This window comes from Staurois parvus, unplaced genomic scaffold, assembly GCF_062004578.1.
Source record: "Staurois parvus isolate SC_StPar_1 unplaced genomic scaffold, SC_StPar_1.0 ptg000147l, whole genome shotgun sequence".
NCBI lineage: Eukaryota > Metazoa > Chordata > Amphibia > Anura > Ranidae > Staurois > Staurois parvus.
In genome coordinates this window covers 8,433,288-8,445,966 of record NW_028317943.1, presented here as the reverse complement: position 1 = coordinate 8,445,966, position 12,679 = coordinate 8,433,288, and the positions used below count along the sequence as shown (strand labels likewise).

At 41.5% G+C, this 12,679-nt stretch overlaps 1 protein-coding gene across 1 annotated transcript in view; it reads right to left on the bottom strand.

Moving 5' to 3' along the window:
• ARID2 (AT-rich interaction domain 2) overlaps positions 1–12,679 on the bottom strand; it is a 124,195-nt gene that overhangs the window by 32,752 nt on the left and 78,764 nt on the right. The window contains exon 15 of the mRNA XM_089674013.1: positions 9,418–12,263. Within this exon, the coding sequence (XP_089530139.1) occupies positions 9,418–12,263 (2,846 nt within the window). The remainder of the gene's footprint in view (positions 1–9,417; positions 12,264–12,679) is intronic.

Here is a 12,679-nt window from a genome sequence, read left to right as displayed (position 1 = left end):
GAATGTTTGGAAAAATGTTCGGCCCTCCACCATGTTCACTTCATCCAATCTGGCCCTCTTTGACAAAAAGTTTGGACACCCCTGACTTATAGTATCCCTAATCACCGTCACACCCCTCATTGTCCCTGATCACTGCCATACCAGTTGCAGTGTCTCTGATCACCTTCACACTGGTCCCACTGTCTATGATCATTTCACGCCAGTCATAGTGTCCCTGATCACCGCCACACCATTCATATTGTCCCTAATCACATCAATCATATTCTCAAGTGGTTAAAAAATACAAAAAACTATACAAAATTCACTGGAACTAGAAAATTGTTTCCCTTGCAGACATGAAGCAAGTACTTAACATATTTCAAATAAAAACTACAGCTACATAGTTAGACTGAAAACAATTTGTTATACGAAAAAGTATATCATCTGTATAGCTTACTTTTTGACTACTGTATAAACACTAAGCCTTGGCTAACAGGATGAAAAACTATACATCAAAATACATTCAATACATTATCAACACATCAAACAGAAATTAATGCACCATTATGAAATAGAAAAGTCCAAATGAGGGAGCTTTTTTAAATGCACAAAAACCCACAACTATCTATCATGACAAGCATAGAACTTGGGGAAAGGAAGAAAGCAGTAGAGCTTAACAGCCAAATATATGTCACAATCCTAATTCACTATCCTTTCTCTCATTTAAAATGGTGTACATGTTGAATAATTATCTCTCTGCCACATCAAACATTAAGGCCACATGCATACTGAACACTCCAAACCTGGGGTTTTTATACGCTTTGGAGGCACAAGCCAACATCCAGCACCGCAGACTGCAGCCAGAAAGGCTGAAATACACTGCAGCAGGATGCTGTACAGAGTGGTACTAACAAGGAAGTAATGGGTTAAATGAGCGATAGGTAAAAAGGTAAGCTGCTAGCATAAAGGTCAAACCTCAAATCCTCATAAAACATCAATCATAAAATGCAGCACTAGTCAAATGATGAATAAAACAATGCTAAAATATGACAAAAAACGTGCGCTGTGTCGCGCTAAGGTTATTAGTGAACGTAGCGTCTGGATATGACGCATAAAGTGCAATAGTGACACAGATCTGCATAAATAGGTAAAAACGTCCAATACATATAAATGGGCGAATTCCGTGACTCCAGTGGATAGAAAAAACGAGTATATATTGCACTAACCATAAAGCGCAATTATAAGCGCATTTGAGTAAATTACATCACTCCTGGTCATCTGTATCCTAAAGGTAACCCAGGGGATCATCTGGCACACGTCTGCACATCAGTTGATCATCCGGTTGCTACTCTCCTCCCATTCGGTGTAAATGGACCAGTGTTAGGCAATAGGAAAGTCAGAGTCTCCATCGGACTCTTGAGTGCTGATAGCCACCAGTCTCTGGTACAGGAGCTGAAGAAATACACTGAGCGATGTCAGAGCCGGCTGAACGATCTGCTATGGGAACTGGGCTGGGAGCAGAGCTGTCCTGGAGAAGAGCAGCTTTTTAAGGTGGATTCCTGATTTTCCTATTGCCTAACACTGGTCCATTTACACTGGATGGGATTTACCCTGGAAACATGGAGAGTAGCAGCCGGATGATCAACTGATGTGCAGACTTGCACCAGGTGTATCATTCACCTCAAAAGAACATTATACAATTTTCTTGTACAATTTTACAAAAAAACCATGAGGTCAAACCTAAAAAACACTTTAAATTTGTATCCATTCAGGTAGACCTTTGCACTACATAGTTGAAGGTAAATCTAAAGGAGATTGTACAGAAATTGTATAATGTATGGCCTGCCTTTGACTTATCAGCTGTCCCACAATTCAATGAAGGAACTCCTACTGATCAATTGAATCCAGGGCTGCAGTGGGTGATATTAAGACCAGACATCTGAAAATTAGGCTCTTTTTTATGACAAAGTGAAACTAGTAGATATACAGGTGAAACTCAAAAAATTAGAATATCGTGCAAAAGTTCATTTATTTCAGTAATGCAACTTAAAAGGTGAAACTAATAAAGGAGATAGACTCATTACATGCAAAGAAAGATAGTTCAAGCCATGATTTGTCATAATTGTGATGATTATGGCTTACAGCTCATGAAAACCCCAAATCCACAATCTCAGAAAATTTGAATATTGTGAAAAGGTGCAATATTCTAGGCTCAAAGTGTCCCACTCTAATCAGCTAATTAAGTCATAACACCTGCAAACGGTTCCTGAGCCTTTAAATGGTCTCTCAGTCTGGTTCATTAGGAATCACAATCATGGGAAAGACTGCTGACCTGACAGTTGTGCAGAGAACCATCATTGACACCTTCCATAAGGAGGGAAAGCCTCAAAAGGTAATTGCAAAAGAAGTTGGATGTTCCCAAAGTGCTCTATCAAAGCACATTAATAGAAAGTTATGTGGAAGGGAAACGTGTAGAAGAAAAAGGTGCACAAGCAGCAGGAATGACCGCAGACTGGAGAGGATTGTCAGGAAATGGCCATTCAAAAGTGTTGGGGACTGTCACAAGGATTGGACTGAGGCTGGAGTCAGTGCATCAAGAGCCACCACACACAGACAGATCCTGGACATGGGCTTCAAATGTCGTATTCCTCTTTTCAAGCCGCTCCCGAACAACAAATAACGTCAGAAGCGTCTTACCTGGACTAAAGAAAAACAGACCTGTTGCTCAGTGTTCCAAAGTCCTCTTTTCTGATGAGAACAACTTTTGAATCTCATTTGGAAACCAAGGACCCAGAGTATGGAGGAAGAATGGAGAGGCACACACTGAAAGATGCTTGAAGACCAGTGTGAAGTTTCCACAGTCTGTGTTGATTTGGGGAGCCATGTCATCTGCTGGTGTTGGTCCACTGTGCTTCATTAATACCAGGGACAAAGCAGCCATCTACCAGGAGATTTTGGAGCACTGCATGCTTGCTTCCGCAGACGAGCTTTATGGGGATGCTGACTACATTTTCCAGCAGGACTTGGCACCTGCCCACACTGCCAAAAGCATCAAAACCTGGTTCAATGACCGTGGGATCACTGTGCTTGATTGGCCAGCAAACTCGCCTGACCTGAACCCCACAGAGAATCTATGGGGCATTGCCAAGAGAAAGATGAGAGACATGAGACCGAACAATGCAGAAGAGCTGAAGGCCACTATTGAAGCATCCTGGTCTTCCATAACACCTCAGCAGTGCCACAGGCTGATAGCTTCCATGTCACGCCGCATTGAGGCAGTAATTGCTGCAAAAGGGGCCCAAACCAAGTACTGAGTACATATGCATGTTTATACTTTTCAGAGGTCCGATATTGTTCTATGTACAATCCTTGTTTTATTGATTGCATGGAATATTCTAATTTTCGGAGATTGTGGATTTGGGGTTTTCATGAGCTATAAGCCATAATCATCACAATTATGACAAATCACGGCTTGAACTATCTTGCTTTGCATGTAATGAGTCTATCTCATATATTAGTTTCACCTTAAGTTGCATTACTGAAATAAATGAACTTTTGCACAATATTCTAATTTTTCGAGTTTCACCTGTATATAGGCTAAAAAAAAAATCAAAGGCAGACACCCTGTGGTGCCTGCTATTGGGCATTTCAAAAAGTGCACAGATAAGGCCACATGCACACCTGTGAATAGGCCTGAGTCCAGGGGAGGACAACTCATGGGGCCCCCGGGCAATAGGGGATCATGGGGCCCCTGTGTCCTTGCCCAAACTCAAAAAAGACTATGAAAAAGGTACCAGGGGCATCTCATGGGGCCCCCTACTGTCCCCGGGCCCTCGGGCAGTGCCCAAGTTTCCAAATGGTCAGTCCGCCCCTGGGCCTGACCATGTTTAAGAGGGAGAATCCCCAGGGAGGGTTTCCATCAATTATCTGCCAGAGGTAGCCCCACTGAAAGCAAAGTGAGACTGTCAGCTCCTGCTGCTAATCCCGGCCATTGGCATGCAAACGATATGCAATCAGCCCTGGACACAGACAGTCTAGGGCCAGGATTAGCTGCCTGTGCAGATAATTGCTGGGAACTCCTGCTGGGGTTCTCGCATGTAAATGCTGTTAGGCACATTCACAATTGTTGCCAGGGCAGTGAGATGAAGGTAGAAAAATTGATCTTATTTACAAAATACAACCCTCTCTGCTAACAAAGGAACAAGTATGCACTTTTTATCTTGATCAGAAGCCACCTTATACAATTTCAATGCCCATTTTATTAGCCAAAGAAAGCTAAACACTAACAGTATAACATGGTAGCACCTCTTTTCAAAAACAAATACTATAATGGAAAGAGGTATGAAAAAAAAAAAATCCAATTTGAGGTCCCATAAGAGTAGTGTATGTTAAGGTAAATTTTAAAGAGCAGTTTGCTATGTTGCCTTTAGATGTCAATATTTAAAGCATTCCCAACAACAATAAATCAGGTAAGGGACAATTCATTTACATAATGTAACTTAAAAGGGGATGTTAAATATCTATGAACCCATAAAGAACTTGCAGGTTTTGTGAAGAAAAACACTGGCAACCCCCTATTATAAAAATGATAAATATTTTTTGTTATTCCATTTATTTCCACCTAATTGTTTTATAGTATATGCCTTTGTGTTATGTTATCCACCAAAATGGGTGAATGCATGCACTGCACAATTTTGTACAAGTTCCTAAAGTGGACTTACGGTACATTTTGTTTACTTTTGATTCCCCTCTCGCTTGCTGAAAAACCTAAAAGTTATAAATAAAATTTTAAAAAATACCTGTCGGTTGGGGGGTGGAATATGGATTTTGAATTCAATATAAATTTTGTTATTGTGGAGCACAGTACAAGACAAAGGCCTTGTAGTCATACACCATGGGACATACCCAAGCAATAAACTGCAGTGTGGGCAACAACACAAGAAACAGAACTACCAAAAGGCCTACAAGAAAACAAGGGCTTTTCAAGTTATGTTTATCTGCACGTGTTGTCATATATAAAGGACACTAGGTTATTTGAAGATAAATTGTCAGATTTAACAATTTTAGAAGATGTATTTCTAGCCAAATTGGATGTGGAAGCTCAATATAGAAGTATAGAGCACTCTTTGCGCATACAAGCTTGTGAGTATTTTCCCAACATGAGAGAAGAGGTACTTCTTGCCCACACACAGTTGCATTGAAGCTCTTGAAATGTATCCTTAAACATAACTACTTCCTGTTTAATGGGAATATCTATGGACAGCAAGTAGGAAAAGAAACTAGCATAGCCTGGTTGGTGAAAGGAGACCACTGTATTTGTCTAGAACATGCTTCAATGCACATCCAGAATACTGTTATGGATGAGATTTATCGACAATGTATTTATCCTATGGAAAGCAGATAGCGAGGCCTTTCAGCAGTTTGTAGAATATCTTAATGAGGATACAACTGGTAAGTACTTTACCAGCAAAGTACACTGGGATACCATAAACTTTCTGGACTTTAACCACTTGCCTACCGGGCACTTATACCCCCTTCCTGCCCAGGCCAATTTTCAGCTTTCAGCGCTGTCGCACTTTGAATGACAATTGCGTGGTCATGCAACACTGTGCCCATGTTACATTTTTATCATTTCTTTCACACAAATAGAGCTTTCTTTTGGTGGAAGAGGACTCTAGTGGTAACCTGTGAAGTTCTGGTGAACTCCATGCCCAAGAGGGTTAAGGCAGTGCTGGAAAATAATGGTGGCCACACCAAATATTGACACTTTGGGCCCAATTTGGACATTTTCACTTAGGGGTGTACTCACTTTTGTTGCCAGCAGTTTAGACATTAATGGCTGTGTGTGGAGTTATTTTGAGGGGACAGCAAATTTACACTGTTCTACAAGCTGTACACTTACTACTTTACATTGTAGAAAAGTGTCATTTCTTCAGTGTTGCCCCATGAAAAGATAGAATAAAATATTTACAAAAATGTGAGGGGCGTACTCACGTGAGAGAGAGAGAGAGAGAGAGAGAGAGAGAGAGAGAGAGTGTGTGTACGTACATACATACATGTTTTATTGAAAATAGAATAAAGGTTATGTTTTAGGCCCGAGTGCGTTAGATGCGTGGGTAGAGGAGCATATCCCCATTTTCCTTTTTCGCTTGTGTTGTTCCCACAAAAGTATCCACGGTAAATTATTACTATCAGGCTATTTGTAGTTATAGGATATCAACTCAAACACGACTAACAGATATGACCAGTAGGAAGACAACTTTACATGCAAGTTCTTACAAAAGAATGTCGCTAAATTGTTCAAAAAGGGGTCTTCAAAAAGCAGAGAGCACCAGACTGAGATCCCAAGGTGACACATGAGGTCAAATCGGGTGATGTTTATCATCCTTCACCAAGAGGTCCTCCATGTAACCTGTGGCATGAATAGCAAGTCCGCAGAAGAGGCAGAAGCAGGGCACACACTTCTATAAAACACTCAGGGTGTAGAGGAGAGCCATAATGGTAAAGCTATAAATTGGAACGGTTGGTGTCCCAGAGCAAAAAGCGGAAAGTCTTGATGTAAGGGGAAAACGGGGAAATGCAGATAGGCATCTTGTATGTCTCATGATGCCAGAAATGCCCTTGCCTGAGAGATGCAATAAATGATGTTGTCAATTCCATCTGAAATTTTGGTGCACAGAAATTGATTATCGGTGCCCAGCAGTGCCACCCAGCAGTGCCCCCCACCAGTTCCGCTCACCTGTGCCCAGCAGTGCACCCACCTGTGCCACCCAGCAGTGCCACCTACCTGTACCCACCAGTGCCACCCACCTGTACCCACCAGTGCCATTTACCTGTGCCCATCAGTGCAGCCCATCAATGCTGCCAGTCAGTGCCCAGCAGTTGCGCCAGTCAATGCCTAGCAGTGCCACCAGTCAGTGCCCAGCAGTGATGCCAGTCAGTGCCACCTATCAGTGCTGTCTATCAGTACCCATCATCAGTGCCACCTATCCGTGACACCTCATTAGTGCTGCCTATCAGTGCCGCCTATCCATGCCACATCATTAGTGCCGCCTATCAGTGCCCATCAGTGCTGCCTCATCAACGCACATCAGTGAAGGAGAAAAATTACCTGTTTGAAAAATGTTATAATAGAAAAACTTTTTTTTTTTTTAATTTTTTGCACTTTTTTTGTTTATAGCGCAAAAAGTAAAGCGCCCAGCGGCGATTAAATACCACCAAAAGAAAGCTCTATTTGTGAGAAAAAAATGATAAAAACTTCATATGGGTACAATCTTGCATGACTGCGCAACTGTCAATCAAAGTGCGACAGCGCTGAAATTTTAAAATTGGCCTGCTAAAGAAGGGGGTATAAGTGCCCGGTAGGCAAGTGGTTAAAGGATGTGTTCACCTTTGTTCATTTTTTTTCCCCCTAAAATTCCAGCTCCCCTATGTACCAATATAGAATTAATCTACTTCTTTTGCAGGAATTCAAAATCTTTCCATTTTTCTACCCACCTTTATGTCAGTGTCCAGATGGCTGTCCATAAAGCGTCTCTATTACTTCTGCCTTACTTTCGGGAGAGACTTTAGGTCATGACACAAGGAGGATTTGACCAGCTGACCTTATTAGAACACCCGGCATCATCTACCCACCTACCTCCCACCCATTTCCAGGTGCACAATTATTAAATGAAAAGAAATCCGTGATCACTGTTCTCACACACATGCAATCATATTGTACAATTTCCTTTAGATTTTCCAGAACTATGGAATAGGAGGACCCACCTATCTACCCAATCACTATATCCAATTAGGCAGACCCTTGCACTATATAGTTGATGGTAGATCTAAAGGAGATTGTACAATCAGATTGTATAGTGTATGTGAACGTTACAGAACCCAGAACACAGTTCGCCTGTTTTTAATACTACTGATCTATTCACATAGGCTGTCATCTGTTCACTCAGCACACTTTGCCAAATGAATGATCTATACAAGATAAAAGTTAAAGGAGAAAATTAAAAAAAATCTATGTCTTTAGTGTATTTAATGAGAACAGTGATCACTTTGATTGATTGCATTTCATTTAATAGTTGTGCACCTGGAAGTGGGTGGTAGGTAGGAGGGTAGATAATGCAGGGGGTGTGCTAATGAGGTCAGCCGGTCAACTTCTTCCTGTGTCATGACCTAAAGTCTCTCCCGGAAGTAAGGCAGAAGTAATAAAGAAGATTTTTTTACAGCCATCTGGACACGGACATTAAGGTGGTAGAAAAGACAGAAAGCTTCTGAATTTCTGCAAAAGAAGATTAAGGCTATATCGGTACATAGGGTAGCTGGAATTTAGAAGGAAAAAAAAAGGTGAACTCATACTTTAAATTCCTAGAAGCTATTATCAGCACATTTTTTCTGCTCCTAGAAGCTAAATACAGTTATCTTATGTGTCCATGTACACTAACTTAGGAGCAGAAAAAAAAAAGATTTTTGTAGAGTTTTTTTGGAGCGTTTTTCCAGTAGAAAAAAAAAAACGCTAAACGCTTCTAACAGCTTTTTTATGTTTTTCTTCCTCTACATGTGCTGTAAAAATGCTAACATTCCTAGACGCTACTAAAAACGCTATTGCCAGAGTTTTTTTAACCAGCGATTTTTGAGCTTGAAAAAAAAACTCATGTCAACAAAGGTTGGAAACTAAGTACAAGAGTATTTTCATAAATAGATTTCAATATTTATACATGCAAATGTGTGGGTCCTACACAAGTATGTAAACAGCAATTGCACTCCACATGTGAGGTATCGCCGTGAACGTCTGAGTGGGTGCAATAACTAATGCTTAACGCCATACTGAAAATCTGCAAAGGATTTTAAGGCATCACATACAAAACATTTTAAGTGAGTTTGTCGCCATTTTACAGGAGCGCGCAATATTGAGTCTTAACATGTTTGATGTATACTTACTGACTGTCACCCAATCTCTCTCATTTTACCAAAAAAATTAGTTAAAAGAGTAGTTGTTACATGCCAAGAATTCTATGGTTACCATATACATCATTACAATTTCTTTCTAGACAAAACACTAAGAATGGATTTGTGGATTGGGGAAGCTCATAAAAGCACATTTCCTGCAGTGTCTTATTTGCTTTCCCACGTAAAGAGGGGGAAAAAAAAAAAAAAAAAACACATTTAAATGAAAAGCCACTTCTGGGTCAAATAAACCTGCAAACTCTACCTCCCTCTTCTATGTTTCAGACACATAAAGGGTCATGGGGAATTCCTGAAGATCCAAGAAAATTGAGAAATTGACAAATAAAGGGTAGTGGTGCATAGTAGGATAATAAAGCTATGGAATATAAACAAAGGTTAGTAGATTAAATGCTAAACCACCATTCCGATTATCTGTTCTTTGTAAAATTCTTTTCAAAGTTTGCTTATGTTAAGTTATGTTAAAACAGGTTGACTTACCTGTGCAACTACTGTTTGTACAAACGTGAGTGGATGCTGCTGTTTTTGGTGAACAGCACTTTCTATTGCTACTTTCGCTACAGTGCTTGGATCTACGCCAGCTGGCACAGCAACCATTGTTGCACTACAGCCAGCGTTATTTGGGTCACTGATTGTAACAATCCTTACTCCCACTTTATTGGGAATGACTGGGGCAGATTCCCTGTCACTGTCCTCTGCTGGTCGCTTAACAGATTTGCATTCCGCTGTTCCATTAGTTGACCGTACATCGGCAGGTAGAGTAGGCTGAACAATTCTAGTTCCTGTATGAGGCAATGCTATAATTTGATGACCTGGTAAAACTGGGACTGTAGACTGAGCAGGAATAACTACAGACGGACGCTGCTGAGGCACATCTGAATTCAAAGTGGAAACTACAGGTCCATTGGGTAAATCTGTGGGGTTACCACAATGTATTTGATTTGAAAGGTTTGAAGCATCACGACTGCTGCTTGCAGTATGTGATAAACTGATGGGTGCTACAGGTCCATTGGATAGCCTTTCCACTTGTTCACCTTTGGCAGTAACTTGTGAAGAATCAAGAAGTTCTTGTTGTTCGACGGGAGATATTTCCCCATTTCCTACGTGGTTGGAAGTTTTGTGATTTGGAATGTTTTTGCTCAAATGTGAACAGTCTTCCTTTTCAAAATCACAAATCCCATTAACTTGTGGTCGTTTAAAGTCTGTTTTACTTTCCTGTGCATCTGCCTGCTCAGAACTTAGCTTTGCGGATGCTCCATTTTCCCCCAATTCCACAGACGACCCATTGGGGACCAGCTGGCTGGCCTCATTCTGAGCTTTCCCTGAGTTTGAAGGAGGTAGAGTGGAGTCGCATTTTTTACCATTTAAGAGACTTCCTACTTGCACATCATTCTCATTAGTTTCCCCATTGCTGGTGTTTGCAGAACCTTTTGGACAGGAAGGATTTTCCATAACTTCAATTTTACGTTCATGAACATGCAAGCCTGTAGCTTCCTTTGCTTCTTCCTCCTTTTGGCAAATTATCTTATCACCCCTAAAAGGGGGAGAATTGGTAGATCCTGGTAATGGCCCACCCGGTTGCGTAAGAGCAGCAGAAAGAGTTTGTACCTGTAATCCAACTCCTGTTTGTGTCCCACTCATTGGTGCAATGATCTGAGGTGTACTTCCCTGGCTTACCGTTGCAGTAGCAAAACTTGTGTTTGGCACAACTGTTATTGTCACTTGATTGCCTGTAGTCCCTTGGAAAATTGTTGCAGGGGAATTTGATATCAACTGGCCTGGCAATATTTGCAAATTTGAAATGGGGACAGTCTGAACAGCAGTTTGGTTCTGCATGGTACTCTGCACTAACTGTACATTCTGCTGCCCAACAAGAATTTGTTGAGTAGCAGGCTGACCTTGTACTCCAAATGAAGGCGTTTGATTATTAGCTACTTGATACACCACCTGGGGACTTGGTGCTCTTGCATTGTTGGGAGGCGGTATTTGAGGAGCAGGGAGAATGAGTTTTCCTCCTGGAGTGGAAGGTCCCCGTTTTGGAAGCAACAGCTGTTTGATTAAGCTGGACTCACCAGGAGTAGAAAGACCAACATTTGCATTCTGAGCTTGCTGTTGCTGAATTTGTACTTGTACAGGCTGGGGTGGCTGCGTCTGCTGAGTTTGCACTTGTGCCTGTTGTTGAGTTTGGGGCTGTTGGTGAGGTGCTGGTGATAACTGTTGCCTTTTGACAGAAAGCATTTGGCTAACAGTTGGAGGAGGTCCTTGTGAAACTGGAGTGGTTGGGGAAGATGTCATGATAGGTGGGAGCTGGTTATTTGGAGATGGTAAAGGAGATGAGGATGGTGCTATACTTGGTTGCCCAGTTAACTGAACAGTCTGCCCAGCTTGAATGGCAGCTGGATTAGTGAGAACAATTTGGTGTATGGCTGGTGCATATGCTTGTCCATGTTGAGCTGGCTGACTAACAATTACAACACTCTGCTGGGCCTGTTGCTGTTGCGGCTGCTGAACTACAGCTCCAGATGAAACTTGCTGAGAAGAGAGGGGTTTTGGAGCAATATTCTGGAAACCAATTCGAGAGGCTTGTGGATTCTGCATACCAGCTATAGTAACCACCTGTCCAGTGGCAACCTGGAAATTCTGTACTGTTGTTGCAGATGCTATGTTGGATGATGAAGTTGTTACATATTGTTGAGGAGCTATAATAACTGTATCCTTCTGCTGGCTGGAAGCTGGCGACTGCTGTGACGAAACCTGCACAGTTTGTGAGGAGGTGGTGATCAATTGCTGTCCTTGTTGAATTCCTGCTGTGCCTGTTGGCATATTCTGAACTCGGCCAAATATGTGACCTTGAGGAACAGCTTGCTGAATAACTGCTACAGGTGTTCCTGATGCTATCTGTCCAGGTACCACTGTATGTAATGAGGGCTGCTGCTGAATAACAGATGGATGGTGAAACAATGCCTGAGAACCTACTACAGCAACAGAAGACTGCTGTCCTGCGTTGCTGTGATTTTGAACGATTGAAGCTTGTGTTGATCCTGCCAAAGAGATGGTGACAGGAACTGCTGAGTGCTGAACAGAACCTTGTATTACTGCTGCTTTCACTACTTCACACGAAATTGGAGTTTTATTCTGTATTACAGTCACAGTAGTACTCTGTTGATGCTGCGCTTGACTTAGAGGGTTCTGTGGTATCCGGCAAACTGTCTGTGCCACAGTGTGGACACCTTGAATAGGAAACGACATTTGTGTTACTGCCAGAGTAGGAACTTGGTTAGCTGCCAGACCTCTCTGGAAAGGATTTGCAGCTCCTTGTGGCATTCCTGCAAACAAAAAACAAAATTAGTCTATCTATCCAGAGAATTAAACATGTGTTGTCAAGATTGCCTACATGCATATAACACTAGTTAGTAGACTTTACGGTCACACAAACCTGCAGTACTAATTTTTTTTTTTTACATAGAATATGATAAACAAGTTTTCAATGCCGTCAAAATTATACGCAGAGAAGAATTTCATTAATTTCCTCAGCTCTTTGATAAGCGCCCTTTGCTCAATGGTAGGCAGCTGTCTTTTACACAAAAGCTAAAATGGGCTGTCAGACGCATGTTCCCGAGAATCTACATCTTTTAATATGTAAATCAAACTTGCTATTGTAAATCTCTTAAAAAGTGTCTCGTGGTCATGTTACTCACCTAGTTTCAACACTTTAGGTCATCCAATACAAAGTATTCAGAGG